This window comes from Mycteria americana, chromosome 6 (genome assembly GCF_035582795.1).
Source record: "Mycteria americana isolate JAX WOST 10 ecotype Jacksonville Zoo and Gardens chromosome 6, USCA_MyAme_1.0, whole genome shotgun sequence".
NCBI classification, from domain to species: domain Eukaryota; kingdom Metazoa; phylum Chordata; class Aves; order Ciconiiformes; family Ciconiidae; genus Mycteria; species Mycteria americana.
This window is the reverse complement of record NC_134370.1, coordinates 950,822-968,603: the sequence shown is the minus strand read 5'-3', so window position 1 is coordinate 968,603 and position 17,782 is coordinate 950,822. Positions and strand designations below refer to the sequence as shown.

Here is a 17,782-nt window from a genome sequence, read left to right as displayed (position 1 = left end):
GGGAAGGGAAGGGAAGGGGCACGGGGGGCGGCCGCAGAGCGCGCCGGGGCCGTCCGTGTGCCGTCCTGCAGAGCTCGGGCTGGGCGGTGGCGGGGACCGGGGCCGTGTCCCGCAGGGGTGGGGCTGATGGGAGACGGCACGAAGCCCGATGGGTGTGAAGCCTCGTTACAGGCGCTCGTATGCAACCCACGAGTTAAACAGGACTGAACGCATTATTATCTGAATTCACGCATTTAAACCAGGAAGGGATTTTTTTGGTGGTTTTGTTCGTCATCTGACCTGACCTACATCTCATAGCTTAATGCAGTGACCTGTCGTAATTCCTGCATCAAACGTATATCAAAATGCATTTGTTCGTATATTTTATATTTACTTTTAAACAAATTATTTAATTTCATTTGTTGGTTTTCTGTTTTTTTCCTGCAATTGCACCAAGACTATTGAACATCTATTTATTTTCTTTCTAAATACAGTGTCGGAGTTTTAAAGCGATGGCAGTGGCAACTGCCTAAGGACTGGGAAAGGTAAAAGTTGCAGTCTGCTGGAAGTGACCTCTCCCGACTGCCCCGACATCTGTGGGGGGACAGGGATGCCCCCGGCAGCCCCTGCTCGGTAGCACTTAGCAAGGGACGTTCTCTCCTCTCTGCCCTGGAACCAGCCCTGTCGCCAACAGCCGGGCTCGGTAGGGAACGGCACCCGGGGACCGCGGGGACCCCGCAGGGCTGGCGTCGCTGTCCCCTCTCCCAGCATCGCCCCGCAGACGCGGCTTGGGCTGGTCCCTCGCATTTACCTCCTCCGCCAGGGAGCCGGTTCCCAAAGGTGGGGCCCCGGGAGGCACGCAGCCGGCACCGCTGCGCTCGCCCCAGCCTCCTGCCGCGTGGGACGGGGCTGAGAGCATTTCTGCAGCTCTCCCGGTGCCAGGAGACGCTGAGCAGGGTCCCAGCAGAGCCAGCCGCCTGCTAATGCGGCCAGAGCCGCCGGGAAATGAAACCACCCGGGGCACAAACGCGGTCTCTGTTTGGCCCTAATTTCTTTGGACAGCTTTCCTGCAGGCTCTGGGTCAGGCACACACAGGCGAAGGGGACTGGGGAGACGCTCCGTGCCCTTGGCCGAGGGCCCGGGCCTGGCTCGGCGGCTGCCGGCCGGCTCTGTGGCAGCGGCAGTGAGGCACCGCAGCCGTGCCGGAGGAGCCCGAGCCCCCACGCCCCGCATTTGCAGTGGGGATGAACCTCTCGCTTCTAGCAGAACGGCAGTACCATTTAAAAAAACAGTAAAATTCAAAGACAACAATTGCCTAGACCAAAACAAAACAGAATATGCAATGCATCACATCGGTATTAAATGCATGCACATTTGCAGGCAGCAGAAAATCGCACGGTGCTAAAATCGAGGGCGAGGGCACGCCACGGCCAAGCAGCCTGGCCGAGGGCTGCCGGGAGGTGCCCGGCCAAAGGTGCCCAAGGGCTGCGGGACACGGCTGCGGGACACGGCTGCCCCGGTGATGGAGTCTCACCCGCCGCAGCGGAGGAAAGCGGGGAGCGGGATGCCGCAGGGCTCACGCTTGCTGCGTGAAAACAGTCCCGACACTTCCCTACGTGTGCAAAGCAGCTGGCAGACACACACAGAATTACCGCTGCGTTTCCGTGCTCTTTGCTGCTTTTTTCCCAGCTTGTGGCAAACCCTGCCTTGGCCTGCTCTGCTGGGTGACTGGCTCCTCCCTGGCCCGCCCTGCCTTGCCGTCAGGTCCAGCCAGCCCAAACAGCGGCACGGTGACTCTCGGCAGGTAAGGGAGAAAGGCGGCGTCGGGCGATGAGCATGGGGACGGCCGCTCCCTGCTCGTCCCACCCCGAGGGCGAGCCCCGGCGAACGCTGCTTGCTGTGGGCTAGGCGCGGCGGGAGGGGGCACAGGGCCGGCAGCTACAGAGCTGCCTGCTTTTGCGGCTGCCGCGGTGGTTTGGGTCTATCAGCTTTTTCAGCCCCTGTAATTCAAGGGCTGTGTGTGGGGAACTGTCCTCACCTGTTACCTTCGCCTTCTCCCCCTGCACAAGGGGCCAGCGACCCAGCCCCTCGGGTGCCCCGCGTGCCCTCGGCCCTTCGGGGACGCCCGGGGACGCCGCGAGGGGTCACGCGGAGGCAGAGCCCTGCCGAGGCCGGGGCATGGGCTGCCAGCGGCCGGGAAGGGCTCTGCAGAGAGCGCCAAGGTAAGGCTCGTATATTGACCTGTCTCGTTCCTTTACCACTTCTTTTGAAGTGAGGAAGAGCCTTTGTAGATGCTTTCTACACCGAGATAAAGCAAGCCAGCACGTTGCGCCAAGAACTGTAATAAATAATTCCCAGTGCTGATGAGGGATGAAAGAGAAAAACCAGAGACCTCCTGAAGTTCCCTGGGGCCGTTTTTATCGAGTTTAAGATACAAAATCCAGGGTTGTGCAGTGAAATACTAAAACGCAGCGAGCCGTGGCTGCCGGTGCCTCGACGGTGGGCGCTGGGCACCGGGACGGTGCCCTGGCCCCTGCGCGGGTGCAACCTGGCACACGCCTCCCCGCGCTCCCGTCTCACTCCCCGGCACCGGCCCGGCACGGGCCCGTTAGGAACCGAGTGACTCGGGGCCGTGCAGTGCGGGTCCCCGGGCAGGGGCCGGCGTGGGCAGAGGGGACCCAGGCCGGTGGCCGTGCCCAGGGCGCTCCTCATCCTCTCCGAGACCCCAAAGCCACCGTCGAAAGGGCCCTCAGCCCCACCGCTGTAAAGATAAACCCTCCCTAGGGAATTATAAACACCCTCTACCCGCCACTGGGAAGTGGGACGCTGTGAAATGTCTGGGTTCAGCTGGTCCCCTCTTAACGCCCGTTTCGCAGTTTTTAAGGAGTCTTACGGCTGCGTTCCTGCAGCCCTCCTCCCGCCCCGGCTCTGCGCTAGCGGGCAGCGTCTCACGGGCTCGGGGGCTCCGGCCGCGCTTCAGAAAGCTTTCAGCGTTTTGATGCTTTCACGGTTCGTGCCTTCACACGGCCACATCACCCTCAGCTGCACCCGCCCGGCTTTGCCAGCAAATGACAAATCCTTGGCGTACTGACCCGCTCACTACGCGGCTGTGAAGTGCCGCTGCCGCCGGGGACTGCCGCCGGGGACTGCCGCCGGCGCGCCCAGCAGGCTGGTGCTACCTGCTGGCTCTTGCACCGACCGGCGTCATCCGGGTGCGGAACAGCTCCAGTCTGCGATGTGTGAACAGGACATGGAATTGTAACTCCCGTTTTCGTACGAGTCACTGTTTTGTCCTACAGCTCGATAACCTAGAAATGACAACACATACTTCGCCATGTTAAAAATACACATTTATTACTCCACATATGCAATGGCTTCTCGCAGTATCTGCAAAAACACAAACTTGTCATAACTTAAATATTCTGTGACATGGTAGAATTTTCATGCAATAAAATTACAGAAATGTATTAACATAAAATACAAAGATATACTTTACATATATTTCCACTGAAATAATTTTTAAAAATACCCTACCAAGGCATCAGGATTTCAGCACTGTCCAATGTCAATTGTCCAATTATTGGCCTTTTTGCTATTATTTTATTACTCTCGTTCTCCTTCTGGCAAGGTATAGAGTAATAAAGAACTGGCAACAGAAGAAACATCAGGACCTGTTCTGGTGTTTGCTTTCTACGCAAAATTCCCAGTGAAGTCTGTGGAATTCAATGGAAACACTTAAAAATATGCAACTTTGCAAAACTTCATAATACAACAGCGATAAGAAAACAATCTTATGGCAAGGAATTTAAGGAGAATAATTTATAGGCGATGTAGACTTTTCACAGCGAATAATGGCACACCCTGTATAAATCTGTCATACAAAAAATACATGTATTTATCTGCAGAAAATGATTGTATTCTGGCTGTAGTGGAGATGTAGACCAGAGCTGCTAGTGACTTCTTTCAAGCTCTGCGCGATGGGGTTTGGTACCAGGGGTATTTCACGACTTCACCGTGAGTTTTGCTCACGCCCGGAGCTGCGTCAGGCTCTAACGCAACAGAGGGGATAACAGGAGAGGAGCGCTTCAGAGAACTCCAAAGCCGTGCGTTTTTCACAGGAACCAGCCCTTTCGCAGAGAATAACCCCTCGCACCAGCCCCGCGTCCCCAGCGCACGCACCGTGCCCAGCGCCGCTAGCTCGGCTCTCGCTGCGGCAGGCAGGCGGCAGGGCTGGCAGCCCCCGGTCCATCTGCCGGCCCCGGCGAGCTGCCCCCAGCGCCACGTGCGCCGCCCCGCCGAGGACTCGGGCAGGTGGCCCTCCGCACGCCGTCACACGGACGGCAGCAGCACACGACTCGTCCAACACCGACGGCTGCGAACGACGGCGGCGCCGGAGGGCGGCGTTGGTGGAACCCCACTGCACCCCAGACGTGACCTCCCCATCCCCACCCCGGCCTGTGCCGGTGACAGCAAATCACCGACGGAACGGCGCGGGGAGGAAAGAGGCTCCCGTCGCCTGCGGCGCAGAGTTCAGCGCAGCTGGGGTCAGCTTTACGCGGGACGTCCCTGGAAGGAGCCACGGGGATGCGCGGTGCCGGCAGGCTCCATCGGCACAGCCTCGCTACGGGGACACAGAGACGGGGACGCGACACAAGAGGGGCCCAGGGAGCGGCGGCACCGCGGGGCCGGAAGGGCCCGGTGTATTGAAACCCATCACGGGGATTTTGGCAATGAAGCAAACACGTATCTGTTTCTTATCATTTTTCCATTTTCCAATTACTCTTCTCTTGTAACTTCTTCTCCAGGGACTAGGCGTAAACAGGCGCCGATAAAACCAGGTCCCCAGCGGGCACTAGTGAGGTTACGCCCAGGCATTATTTAAGATCAAAGACGAGTACGTCGGTTCTGTCGTACTCACGGTGTCTCTACCAGCCAGCGCGGGGTCCTAGAGGTCTGTGTCCTGTCGCTTTTAAGGTTTAGAAAGAGACTGCGGCAGAAAGCAGGGTTTCCCCCGTTGCTGGATTTCGGGGGTGCTTCCCGGGCAGCCCCGAATGACTTCGCCTGGGAAGGAGCAATTACCCGGTGTCTCCCCAGAGGCTTTCCTGGTTTCCGCCCAGTGCTGCTGAGGAGATTTTGCACAATTTACCCAGGAAGAGCAGTGCTGAAAAGGGAACATAAATGACCGACACGGAGAGGGTTTAGGGTGAGAAACATCCATTTCAGGAGTGAGCCAGCTCCTCCCTACGCACACCAACCTCGGCCTCAAGGGCCGTTTGTCACTTGTCCTAAAGAAAGCGATGAACACCTATGATTAGACGTGTCCTACCAAACTGCCAACATCTGTCCTGGCCCGAGAGCTTCTGGTGGAATAGGATCTATCTGCTTCTCATGTATGGGACATTTTGGTCCAAAAATAAGGTAGGCTCCTTGTCCTTCCGATAGTCCAAACTTTTGTCATTATTTACAGAAAGACGATAAACAGTGAGATGGAGTTTACTGAAAAAAACCCTATCCATACTGGTGGAGTAAATCATCCGTAATTTGTAATTCCTGAATAAATACTTGGTTTTGACCCTCATTCTGCTTCTCTTGCCCCAGAGTCCGGGCAGGCCAAGCGGTGGGCTTCTCGCCCCCCCGGCAGCAGTTATCAATCAGACCCGTCCTGATGTGGGTTTGTGACTTGAGACCGAAGTGCTACTACTACATTGCCAAGTACCCTGATCATTGCGAACGGCCGTTGCCGACAGGCGCCGTTCCCGTGGCAGGAGCCGAGCCCACCGAGGCACGCAGCAGGCACGGGGCCGGCAGCCAGGGCGCACCGCACTGCGCCGGGACGGACCCGGCTGCGCAGGCGGGGCATGGGGAAACGAGGCGTGCGCGGGGAGCGCGGGGAGCGCGGGGAGCGCGGGGGCGAGGACCGGGCTGCCCAGGCAGAGAGCAGGGGCTGCTCGCCGGCGGCAAGCGGGGCCAGAGCACACGGTGTGCTCTGGGGTGCGGGAGAAGGTAATTAGGTCATTAGGGTAACGAGGGTACCCTGGTACCCGGTAATCAGACGGGAAGTTTGGCGAGCCAGGGAGGGCAGGTCCCTCCCAGCGCAGCCGGGGATCGGGGCCAGGGTGTAGGTGCCCTCCGGTAGCTGGGGAGAAGGCGCGGGGGAAAGCATTTATTTCAGACCTCGCTCATGGAGCGGCTGCAGCTCCCCTCCAGCCCATCATTAACGCAGCTCCTAACGAGGCGCGGGCGTGCCCGCGCAAGGACCCGCAGCCGACGCCGAGGCCCTGCGGCGTGGCCCCGGTCCCTCACCGGGCACGGCCGGGGGCTGGACGCTCACCACCCCGGCGAGAGCTGCCGCGTCCGGCAGCGTTTACCTGGCTCTGTCCTGAACGTACCTGTGCAACTGGCATCAAAGCTTTGGCTTCCCTCCCCGACCGGACAAGTTGTGCCTGCACACCTCAACCCTTCTTTTGAAGACTTCTGTGAAAATTCGGTTCTGCACAATTTTAGCCACGTACTAATTTCCACATAAAACTGTGGAAAACAGACATGTTGTGTCATTTTTCCTACAAAATTGTTTCATACCAGTTACGCCTTTCTGTTTCATTCACAGAAACTGAAAACGCAGCAAAATTTGTCCTGAGGGAGTCTGCATCCATTAAAAACATTTTCTATCCATTTTTGTGTTAGGAATATACAGTAAGGATGCAAACCCTGCGACCTCTTAACGTCTGGCAGCAAACAGATGTTGATAGTTTGAAAGTGAATGCAGTTCTAACGAAACCCCCGTGTATCGCAACAGCCGTACCCTGCAGCAGAACCCATGGCTCGTTTTTAGCAATAGTAACCAAAAGCCACTCTACAGCAGATTAAGCAACTAATATAGTGAAGGCTTCTGAAACAAGAAGAAAGGCAATATCCACAGCTGGAACAAGTTAAGGAGATCTCCCGTCTTATTAAGAAGTTAAAACAGGTATTGGTAAATTATATACAGTACTTTTACTTTACACTGAAAATAAAGTAAATCGAAGGGTGAAATAAGATATTCCCCTCTTTCATAACCGAGCAGCATGGCAAGGCCACCCGCTTGGTCTCCAATAAAATCTGAACCTGTGATAAACTGCATCCTCCGAGCCTGGACAAACAGAACCAAACTCTCCGATCCGTTCACCCGGCTCCTCGCCACTCGCAGCAGCTATGCGAAGAAAGCAAATATTTTAAATACGTTCTGCATCTCAATTACACGTTTAATCACTATCCAGCCCCAGAAGAATCCATGGAGTGCACAAAAAACATTTATTTGCCCCAAGTGGGGAAAGAAACTCTGACAGGTGAGGAGAGGACAAGGATGTGCTGGGATGTCCCCAGCCGCGGGACCCAAGCAGCTCGAGGCTCCCAGGAGGCTGGTGCCGCCCGCCGCAGCCCGGAGAGGCCCCAGGGCTGCTCCGATTTACAGGGGATCGCTTGTCCCTGCGGCAGCCTTTACGAACAGGGAACACCAAAGTCAAATTTAACCCCCCTCTTCAGCCTTCCTCCCTCTCCACACCTGCTCGGTGTCTTCCCTTGTTGTACCCAAGGACGTAACTTCTTGTCTCGTCATCTTACTGTATTAAAAACCCTGTGCAGATCAGCAATCTGACATTAAAAAAGAACAAGTAAAGAAGTTGATCTACCTCCTCCGACAAGTTGCATAGCAAGTATCTTTACCCGCAACAGGCAACCAGTGTGCCGAACCGGCGCTCCGTTGAATCCAGGAATGCAGTTCTGTAAGAACTCTCTCTTCTGCTACAGCTTTGCGAGACTAGTTGTCAGTGCTCTCCGGTGGTATCGGAGGACAGCCTGCGGTGCTCAGCGCAACCTGAGAACGGGTTATCGGCGCGGCGTGGGCCGGCGACCCTCGCCCGGCGGCTGCAGCCTAGCTGCTGCCCGCGGAGGAGCAGACGGAGCTGCACATGTTCAAGTTGGAGGTCTCGGACTCGGCCTCCGTCTCGGCTTCGTCGGTGGTCTCGGGGGGGGACACGGACTCGCTCGTCTGCTCTTGGCTCTTCTTTAGCCTGTGCGGAGCAGAGGAACCAGGCGTTACACAGTCATCCCCAGAGCAAACGCCCCGCAGAAGGAGTGGTGTGAAGGTGGCCTACAGCAGCCCGCGTGGCCCGGGCTGCCCACGCACCACTCCTCGCACGGTGCCTACAGCAGACCCACGGTAAACGAGACAAGTCTTTCCAGAGCACACACAGAGCACATAAAAAGGTCACGACGGGGACCGACATATCAGCAAAACACACCGAAACACTCTGAAATACTCTGCCGTGACCTGCAAGGCTTCAGCTTCCAGGAGCGCTGCCCAGCCAGGCCTCGGCCACGAGCGCCCGGTGCCGCGGCCAGGGCAGCGGCTCCCTGCCAGCACCGCCGCCCCCACGGAGGCCGCCTCCTGCTTAACGTTCCCATGTCAGCGTGCTCCAACACGGGGGAAAGCGGCTGCTTTAACTCCAGCGCTTTCGCTGCCCGCTCGTGCCCTGCAGAGGTTTCAGAACGTTCCTTGCCTTCATTTTCCAAAACATCATCCTCTAAAAGCAGGATGGACGAGAAGACGCAATGGGGCAACTGAAGCTGCGTCACATACATATGTTAAATCCCAGAAGTCTCTCTGCAGCATATTTTATTTAATGGCAGTGATTAATAATCCCTGATCTCGTCTCCCTTTCTGGTGAGAACTGCTTTTCATACAGAGGCAGCACCTGAGCTCCTCGGCTGACGTCAGTCACCCAGGGCTAAGCCCGTGGGGAGACGCTCCCGGCCGTCAGGCCCCGGCACTCCGATTCCTAAGAGAAGTCAGGAAAAAGAGTATTTTTTCTTTCAAAAAATTACCCCCGCACACTCACTTCTCTCTGTTAAAGATGACAAAGTCTTGCTGGATAGCTTCAAGGCATTCTTGGAGATAGTCATTTTCCTGTTGAAGAAAAACAATACATGCATAAGCAGTCCCATTTGCATCTCATTGCTGCCTACAGCATCGCAGCACTTCCCGCCGTACGCACAGAGCCTCCCAGCCACCAGAAACTTCAACCGAAAGAGATGATGGGAACAGCATAGCTGACTGCCTTCGTGGCTTTCACCAGTGGCTTGTTTCATCTGCAGCGAGCACAGTTTTCCATAAAACACAGACAGCGCCCAGTTTTGCAGACAAACGCAACACGTTTCTCTCCGTATTCTGCTTTTGAGAGCGCTATCTATGTGCCCACAGGAAAGCCAGGGCAGCGGAGAGACCAGCACAACGCCTGCGCCTGTGGGTCCCTGCAAGAACAAGGCACAAACCTGCCGCCTCGTCCCACGCAGAGCTGCTCTCCCGCGGCCGGCTGGCCCGGCCCGGGGGCTGCGCAGGTACGCCGGCTGCCTGCGTGCCGGCAAGCTGGCAGCACCCACGGGGCAGGAGGGAAACGCGGGCGTGCAGACAGCCCACGCTTCCCGATTCCTGCCTTTATTTTACCTCCTGCATCACCTCTGCCAAGGTGCAGAGACCTCCTCTGAAGCCAGACGCCGCTGCTCCACTCCACCTCCTCCCGCCTCCTGCCCAGGCAAAGTCTGGCCCAGCCCTCGCGCCGCCCGCCCGTGTACCCCCGGCCACGGCCCACGGCCACGGCGAGGGACGGGCTCCTGCCCAGCGCCCGCGCGGGCGGCCGGCAATCGGCCGTGGGTCCTGGCAGGAAAGCGCCCTTAACTCTCTTGGCAGCAAAACCTCGGCGAGGTATTTGCAAATTTGCTTATTCTGTTTTTTCCTCCCTCGCTTCCCGATTTACTCTTCAGCATTTACAGTAAGTCTCATTGACCGCAGCATTAACTCCCGCTGAAGAGGGAAGGGATCCATTGCAGTTAATCGGTGCAGACAAGGAGACAGGTAAGATCCTGCCCGGCGCTCCCTGCTGCTCTCAGACAGGGGATGGTGCTGACCTCGCTGCGGGGAGCAGCGCTTGTTCCCTTGGTCCGGGCTCTGCGCGGCTCGGAGGCACTGGGACAGTGGGTGACGCACGCTGGCTCTCACAGGCCTCCCCGGCTCTACCAGCAAACACCCCCTGCAAAACCCCGGGCTCTGCGGGACCGAGCGCCTGCCCTGCTGCCTAAGGAGCTGGTTTTACTCCTGGGACGTCTGCTCTGTAAAACCGAGATTCTGGTATTTATCTCCCCAGTGATATGAAAGCACCGTGACCCCCACAGTGAAAAGAAGAAACAAATGCGTCTCATCTCTAGCTTAATTTCCCAGCTAATGGATCCCTCTCTGCAGAAAGCGCTTGCGGGCACACTGGCGCGCTTCTCCCACGCTCACGTGCTGGCCTCCCCAGCCGGCACAGCCAGAGCTCACCCCGGCACGGGAGCCCGGCAGTGCCACGGGGCTTACCCAGCCGCACAGCTCACGAGGCAAGAGAAAACACGGGATAGTTACCCAAAAATGGGACTGACGGGCCAGATGTTTCTGCGTGGCCATCGTCAGCGCTTGGATACACTACTACTGTGCAACCCCACCGACAGCTGCCGCAGACACTGGGCAGCGTCCCTCGGAAAGGCGAAGATCGTATGGACGTGGGGTTTTTTTAGTTTTTCTCTTGACCGCTGCGCCCAGACCTCTGTTTCTCATTTCATTTTCCAAAGTACAGATTACTGTGAAAGAGTTTCATCAAACTTACGTAAGAGGAACATCTGGCTGTCGGGAAGACTCCACTGGGCAAATGTTTTTATCAAAGTAAATCTGCAGTTACCTCATTGTCTCAGTAACTGCTGCTACACAGCCCCGAATTCAGCAGCTCAGTCTTTTTTCCCGGCTGGCTGTTACCCCAGAAAGCACTTACGGACTGTGAGCTGTCTTTGCTGTTATCCCTCGACTTGTTCTTTGCAAGCCTCTTCTTCTTCTTGTGCAAGGGCCTCGACTCCAGAATCATCTCCTCCAGCTCGAAGGTGGGGTCGCAGTGCAGGCGGCCCTTCTGCCGGGACACACGACACGACACGACACCGCGCGCGTTAGGCACTGCCGAGACCCCCCCGCAGCAAATACACTCGGAAACTACTTCTCTGTCAGAAAGCCTCTGCTGAACGCAGCGGTTCCTCTAACGATGAGAGCCGACCCTGCTTCGGGCCGGGACGCAGGTCGCTCCTACTCACATTGGGGACGAAGCCCGGCTCCACCCGCTTCTCGCAGACGTCGCTCCAGATCACGCCAGACAAGTACGCCGAGGCCTGAACATCGGCCAGGCAGGAAAAGCGATGCTCAGGGTTCACGGTCAGCAGCTGGGGAGAGAAAAGCATTCCCGTCAGAGGAGAAAGAAAAGGAGCCCGGCATCGTCCTGCCTTTTGGATGCACTCAGATGGTTCAGCCACGCAGCAACCTTTCTGTCATGGGAAATACGTAACAGACTGTAGAAAAGAAACACATCAGAAAAATGTTCTGGAGGTTGTGCAACCAGATGGCCAAAAATTCGGCACCATGAGCGCTCAGGCCAGCACAGTTTGCTCCTCCCGTGCGGGTTTTCTCTCCCGTGCCTACCTGCAATGCACGACCCTCCACCGCAGCACCCGGGCGCTGCCGCCCCGGGACACTCCTCCCTGTGCCAGGGACAGACCCTGCTCCCTTGTAAAGACGTTGATTCCCCCAGACACTCATCGTTTCGATTTCAACCTACACATGTCCTATTTTCACACCACTTCTGTGACACCAGGGGACACTACTCTGTTTATCACACACATGGTTTACTAAGCACAGGGAAAAAAAAATGATCACTTGATCCATTGAGACACCAGTCTGAGGACAGACCTGATTTTTCAAAGAATTCAGCATCATGTGCCACGCTGTACACAGCTGACTTGAGTTACAGCTTCCAGGACCGCTGGAGGTATGCCTAATGTGGAGAAATGTCTGACATGGAGGTACATTTAACGTCGAGGTATGTCTAATGTGGAGGTACATCTAACATGGAGGTATGCCTAAGGTGGAGATATGTCTGACATGGAGGTATGTCTAATGTGGAGGTACGTCTAACATGGAGGTATGTCTGACATGGAGGTACGTCTAACGTGGAGGTACGTCTAACGTGGAGGTATGTCTAACGTGGAGGTATGTCTAACATGGAGGTATGTCTGACATGGAGGTACGTCTAACGTGGAGGTACGTCTAACGTGGAGGTACGTCTAACGTGGAGGTACCTCTAACGTGGAGGTACCTCTAACGTGGAGGTATGTCTAACGTGGAGGTATGTCTGACATGGAGGTACGTCTAACATGGAGGTACGTCTAACATGGAGGTACGTCTAACGTGGAGGTATGTCTAACGTGGAGGTATGTCTAACGTGGAGGTACGTCTAACGTGGAGGTACGTCTAACGTGGAGATATGTCTGACATGGAGGTACGTCTAACGTGGAGGTACGTCTAACGTGGAGGTACATCTAACGTGGAGGTACGTCTAACATGGGATCTAGGTAGGGCTTCCATAAAATTCTGTGCCTGGTCTCCCCCCGTGAAGATCTTCAGTGAAGCTCAGTTGATGCCACCTCTGCAGCGCATCCTCAGAGCCCTGTGCACGTCCCTCCTCTCCCAGGTGCAGGATGCTCATGGCAGGCGAGTTGCGCCCACCCTCGCCCCTCTCCCGGAGCTGGCCCCCCTGCCTGCCTGTGCCGCTGCCACCGGCGCCGGAGCCACACCCACCTCTGGACCAGTTCTTGCCATTTTTCCAGAGCACTTAGAATTTGAGTCCTGAGCTCCAGCCACCCCAGCTCGGTTTTGGGCATCCGCAAACTGAGCACGTACGGTCTCCCGACTGATGGACACCTACGGTAGGACCTCTACAAAATGCCCATCTAGGACTGTTTCCTTCAAAAAACTGCAGCATAATTCTAGGCACACTAATTATAGGTGGCTACAGCCTTTTCGCAGGAAATAAAATCAGCATTGAGTGTTCTTCCAATGCCAAAGGTAACTGTGCAAGAAGCGGGTAACGCGTCCCCCACGCCCCAGCCAGTGACTGTACTTACAGCCCACCAAGTGCCCAAGCGTGGGGATGCCTGTGAAGGGCACGGGGTAAAAGACCACCTCGAGCAGCACCTGCCGCCTGGGGGAACATTTCAGGCACTTTTTTACTGCGTTAAATTATCTTCATCTTTAAAATGAAAAGGGGGGAATCCCCAATTCCTAAGGCCGCTGCGACGGCACCAGCCCAGCGGGAAGGAGACGCAGGGCGTCGATGCCGGGACAGCTGCAGTGCCGGAGCGGGGAACGGGGAGCAGGGCGTGGGAGCCGGCCCAGGCGGGCGAGCGGGCAACGCAGCGCCCGACATCGCCCCCGGGCACCGGCAGAGCCCCCCGGGCTGCCCCAGCGGGCAGGGCTATGGCGGGGGCACCCCGAGCACAGAAACCCCAGCGCTTTGGGGGGCCACGGGGGTCCTTCCAGGGTGAGGTGGCTGCTGGCATCTTCCTGGGGACATTTAATCCCCAGCCGGTCTCTAGAAGCCCGACTGCCGGCAGATGGCAATGTGAACTTGCTGAATGTTCCGCTGCAGTCATAACTAACAATGCTGCTTCTCATTAAAACAAAGTCTAATTATGCAAATTGTCCACCCAACATTAACTTACATCGGAGTCGCTTATTTGCTGCCAGCACCGTGTATATCTTTTTTATAGCACACCCATCAGCTAGCTTTCTGAGTTCTCAAGCTAAAACCACAGCCTCCACACCAAATCAACAACTTTCTCGTGCAGCAGCACAAGGAAAGCAGCAGGCTGTCCCACAGATATGGAACCCCCCCAGACAGTTCTCGCAACCCAGTGCACCGACTCAGACCCTTCGGCCCGGCAGAAGAGAGAGCAGCTGAGGCAGCAGGGGCAGCGCACGCTCCTCCAGCTCACACGGCTGCCTCAGCCACGATCGCTGCCTTTTTAGGCTACGACGATCACAGAGGGGGATGCTGGAAGGGGACCGTTCCAGCCCAGGTAGGAATTTGATTGCCACACCAAAACCAGCCTTTTTCCTTCCCTTGCTGTCAAACATTATGCATCTTATTAGAGAGATAATAAACAAAACACAAGATTAATCTGCGCTTAAGCCTGAACAAAGTCATAAAAATTAGTCCTATTTCAATTTTACATTACTTATTAATACGCTGAAAATTTTCCAGCTAGTCCCGCAGGCACTGCAGCTAATGTAGAATGTAAACCACGTCAGCAGCACCGTTTACCTTTCTTAACAGAGCAACCATTTCTTTTGACCACGCAGACGAGTACTGAACGCTGACAGTACTGAAGAGCTGAATTAAAGACTCCACAGGGTTGTTGGAGTGGATGTCATACGGTCTCTGGGGGAAAAAAGCAGAAAGATGAGAAGAAATTCCCCCTCCTCTCTGCAGTCATTCAGAAAGCACGTTCTTGGACATCGGACCGTCTGGGAGCCCTACCCAGCCCCGCAGCAGTTCGTAAGCCATGATTCCCAGCGACCACCAATCAACCTCGAAGGAGTAGCCCGTCCCGCCGCTCAGGAAGGAATGGAAAATCTCCGGGGCTGAAGAGAGAGGGCAAGATGCAACAGGTTATTCGCTGACTTCAGTTTGTTTCTATTTCAATATTTCATGTAAGTCAGTACGTTAACCCTATGGTTATTTTTATGCACTACTGCCCGAGGGGAGCTTTGCAAGTCAGGGGCGGCAGCAGCAGCAGGAGCAGCAGCAGCAGCAGGAGCAGCAGCAGCAGCAGCAGCAGCAGGCCTGCCCTCGCTGGGCAGCTGGGTTATCCGGCACATGGGGGAGAGACGGCAGAAACCCGGCACCCGCCGGGACACACCAAGTCCCAGCCCCGGGCCAGCAGGGAGGGCAGGGCGGGACGGGGAGGGTGTGCTGACAGCGATTCATTCACTCTGGGAGCTTCACTTTTCAAATGATCAGGCTCCGCTGAATGACTTGGGCGCATGCATTAACGTGCTAAATTAATTCAGTGCCTTTGTCACAGACAGGGACTGTCAGGCGGCATGCGGCGAGCGCTCTTGAAATGTAAAATACCGACGTAAGGAACAGCTATTATTTCTTACCCATGTATGGCTTTGTTCCAGCTAATGCAGTTGCTCTTTCACCATCCCTAATTATTGTTGCAATATTAAAATCTGTTAAATGTGCATGACCTTAAATAAAGACACATTTTAAGAAGGAATTAATCGCAGCACAGAACAGTGGCAATGTAGAGTCAGAACACATTTGTTTCATGAGCTTCTGCCCGCAGACAGTGTAGCACGGGCACAGGCAGGTCAGGGCTAGACCCCACCGAACGGCCATAACAGGTCCGGGAGCTTTCCCAGGATCTCAGTCTGCTAGGCGATTAAACGGTAGCTAGCTTTGGGTCTTGATTTTAAATCGCACTTGGAGTGAACTAGTAACCTACACCAGCTCCAGCACTTGGCCAAATTGCTCTGTCCAGAACCTACAGTCAGCGAGAAGACAAGAGGGATTCTATACTAAGATATTGCCATGCTTGCATTGATTAAAACCCTAGAACTGTTTTCGATAAAAGCCATTGATCCATGACTGCCCCGAAGTCCCAGAGCTGAAACACTCCACCGCTGCTCTGTACAGACCACAGCAAATTTGGACGTGCCAGCTGAATGAAGTCGTAACAATACCTCCCAAACCCTAAGCCTGCATGAAGAAACCATTCAGATGCTACAAGAAGTGCGGGAACACCTCCTCTCTGTTTCTACTTTCTCTGTCATCAGGACTGAAAGTTAAAATTCAGAAAATGTCATTATTTTCAAGCCAGGCTGGTATACAGAAAACCCACCCGCTTCCCCTTCCGGAGGCTACTTTCTGCTCTCTATCTACAAGGCGGCTATGCAGATGGCGCGTAAGGCACGGACTGCCTTCTCCTCTGAAGTCTTCCCTGACCTCTCCTTTCTCCCACTTGTGCTTGGGCTTTACAACCTCTGCTATTTTCTAATGAACTTCCACGCAAGTGCAAACTTTGGTTTTTATGAGGCTTTACGATAAAACTCGGACGGTTTGGAGCCTGAGAGGCTGTGTCTTTGTTTTATAAGATCTGCTACTGGAATAGAGGTCATTACAGGATCTCCTGTGGTATTTCTCCTATGTAGGCCACTGAGACAGCATTACCCACAGAGGCTCTCATTAAGGCTCCCGAGCTCACTCCACCTGCCTCAGCCCACATCCGACCCCCAGGAAGGCACCAAAACTATCCTAAAAGTGGATGTGCAGATCACTCTAAAACTCAACAGAGGCAGTTCCTCTGCTCCGTGCCCTCCCCCACGCCGGGTACCGCACGGCTGGCATGGCTGCCCCGTGCACTGGGGCACCGGGAGAAAGGAGGCAGAGTGCGGGCGAAGCGAGGGGGGGAACGAGGAGAGGGGCTGCCCTTGGTGGATCGCCCCTGGCACTGCAATGCTCGGGTACGTCCGACCAAGCACCGAGCAGTTAGGAGTGGTGCCTTTTCCACGCTTTTCCCAGATAAAAAGACACAGAGTATTCAAGACCGTAAAGAATCTGTCCCTCGAATGAAGGAGGCAGAGAAAGCAAGGCAGAGAGAGCCTACCTTGCTCATCGAGGAGGATGTTGTCTGGTTTTACATCTCTGGGAAAAGAAGCAAGGTTACAGCATGATGAAATCTCAGTCAGATCAAGGGTGCAACTCAACAACAAAAAACCTGCAACTTTTTTATCTATCAAAAACTAGAAACAAATAAAACAAAAATACCCTAACATGAAACAAGTCCCTTTATGGTGGACTAGAAATATGCTTTTCCTGGGCAACCGGGCAAAAACGTGGGAGCATCTGGCTTGTTCGGGCATCATTTCTAAGGAAAATTAATAACATGAGACTGGGCCTATTTCTGTGAGACTGCTTTGAAACCCTCCCCGGGAGGCGCTTGCAGCCCCCGGCGAAGCATGAGGCTTCCTCTGAGTGACGGGGAGCAGGACCAGCAGCCGGAGGGTGCCCAGGACCGGCACTGCTGGGGCGGTTTAATGCCGGCAGCTCCCCGACCGGGGGTACCGATGGGGCTAAGGGCCTCACTGAGCAGGGACAGCGTCGCCCACCCCAGACCGGCCACGGGCAGCGCGGCGCGCGGGCAGCTCCCGCCGGCTAACGACTGCGAGGCAGAGCCTGCGTGGTTACCTGTGGATAATGTGCTGACTTCGCAGGTAGTCAAGAGCCAGCGCCATCTCACAGATGTAGAGTTTGACCGTTTCTTCCGTAAACTGAACGTTCTGCTGCAGATGATAGCGCAGGTCGCCACCGAGAAGCAAGTCCACCACCATGAACATGTCCTCCTCGTCCTGGAAGGAGTACCTGCGGGACCGGCAGCGCGTGAGCGAGCACGCTGCGTCTCCCGGGCGTCACAAAGCCAAGTCGGGCTTTCTCCCTCTCCTCATTACACAGCTCCTGTGAAGACTGCAAACGTTCCCACTACGAACACACGCCCGCTTCGGTGTTTACACCTTTCTAATTAAGCAAGCGCAACTCAAGATGCTGTCCTGTTTTTTTAACGTATTGCTACGCGAAGCAGCGCTTCCTTTGAGGAGGAAAGCGTCCCAATTAGCTCCCGCCGGTCGCCCTGCCACCGCCACCTCCCCGCCACTGCCCTGTGACCCCACCAGCAGGCAGAGCCGCAGGCAGAGCCGCAGGCAGAGCTCGGGGCTTTGCTAGCCAGTCACTTCAGAGAAACTTCGCATTTTCAATTGGGAACAATCTGATAAACCTATACTTAAAATATCTCTGCTTATCCTGAAAAAGAATTGGAAAACACAAGTGCTAATTTAACCATACAAACCAGAAAAAGA

At 55.4% G+C, this 17,782-nt stretch overlaps 1 protein-coding gene across 2 annotated transcripts in view; it reads right to left on the bottom strand.

Moving 5' to 3' along the window:
• Positions 1 to 3,331: 3,331 nt before the first annotated feature.
• Positions 3,332 to 17,782, bottom strand: part of STK32C (serine/threonine kinase 32C) — a 100,802-nt gene continuing 86,351 nt past the window's right edge. For both annotated transcript variants that reach the window (XM_075504306.1, XM_075504305.1), the window contains 9 exons: positions 17,118 to 17,291; positions 16,537 to 16,574; positions 15,029 to 15,118; positions 14,403 to 14,506; positions 14,187 to 14,303; positions 11,125 to 11,250; positions 10,815 to 10,946; positions 8,856 to 8,923; positions 3,332 to 8,027 (listed from right to left, as the gene is read on the bottom strand). In XM_075504306.1, coding sequence (XP_075360421.1) covers positions 7,889 to 8,027; positions 8,856 to 8,923; positions 10,815 to 10,946; positions 11,125 to 11,250; positions 14,187 to 14,303; positions 14,403 to 14,506; positions 15,029 to 15,118; positions 16,537 to 16,574; positions 17,118 to 17,291 — 988 coding nt within the window. In that variant the 3' untranslated portion in view covers positions 3,332 to 7,888. The remainder of the gene's footprint in view (positions 8,028 to 8,855; positions 8,924 to 10,814; positions 10,947 to 11,124; positions 11,251 to 14,186; positions 14,304 to 14,402; positions 14,507 to 15,028; positions 15,119 to 16,536; positions 16,575 to 17,117; positions 17,292 to 17,782) is intronic.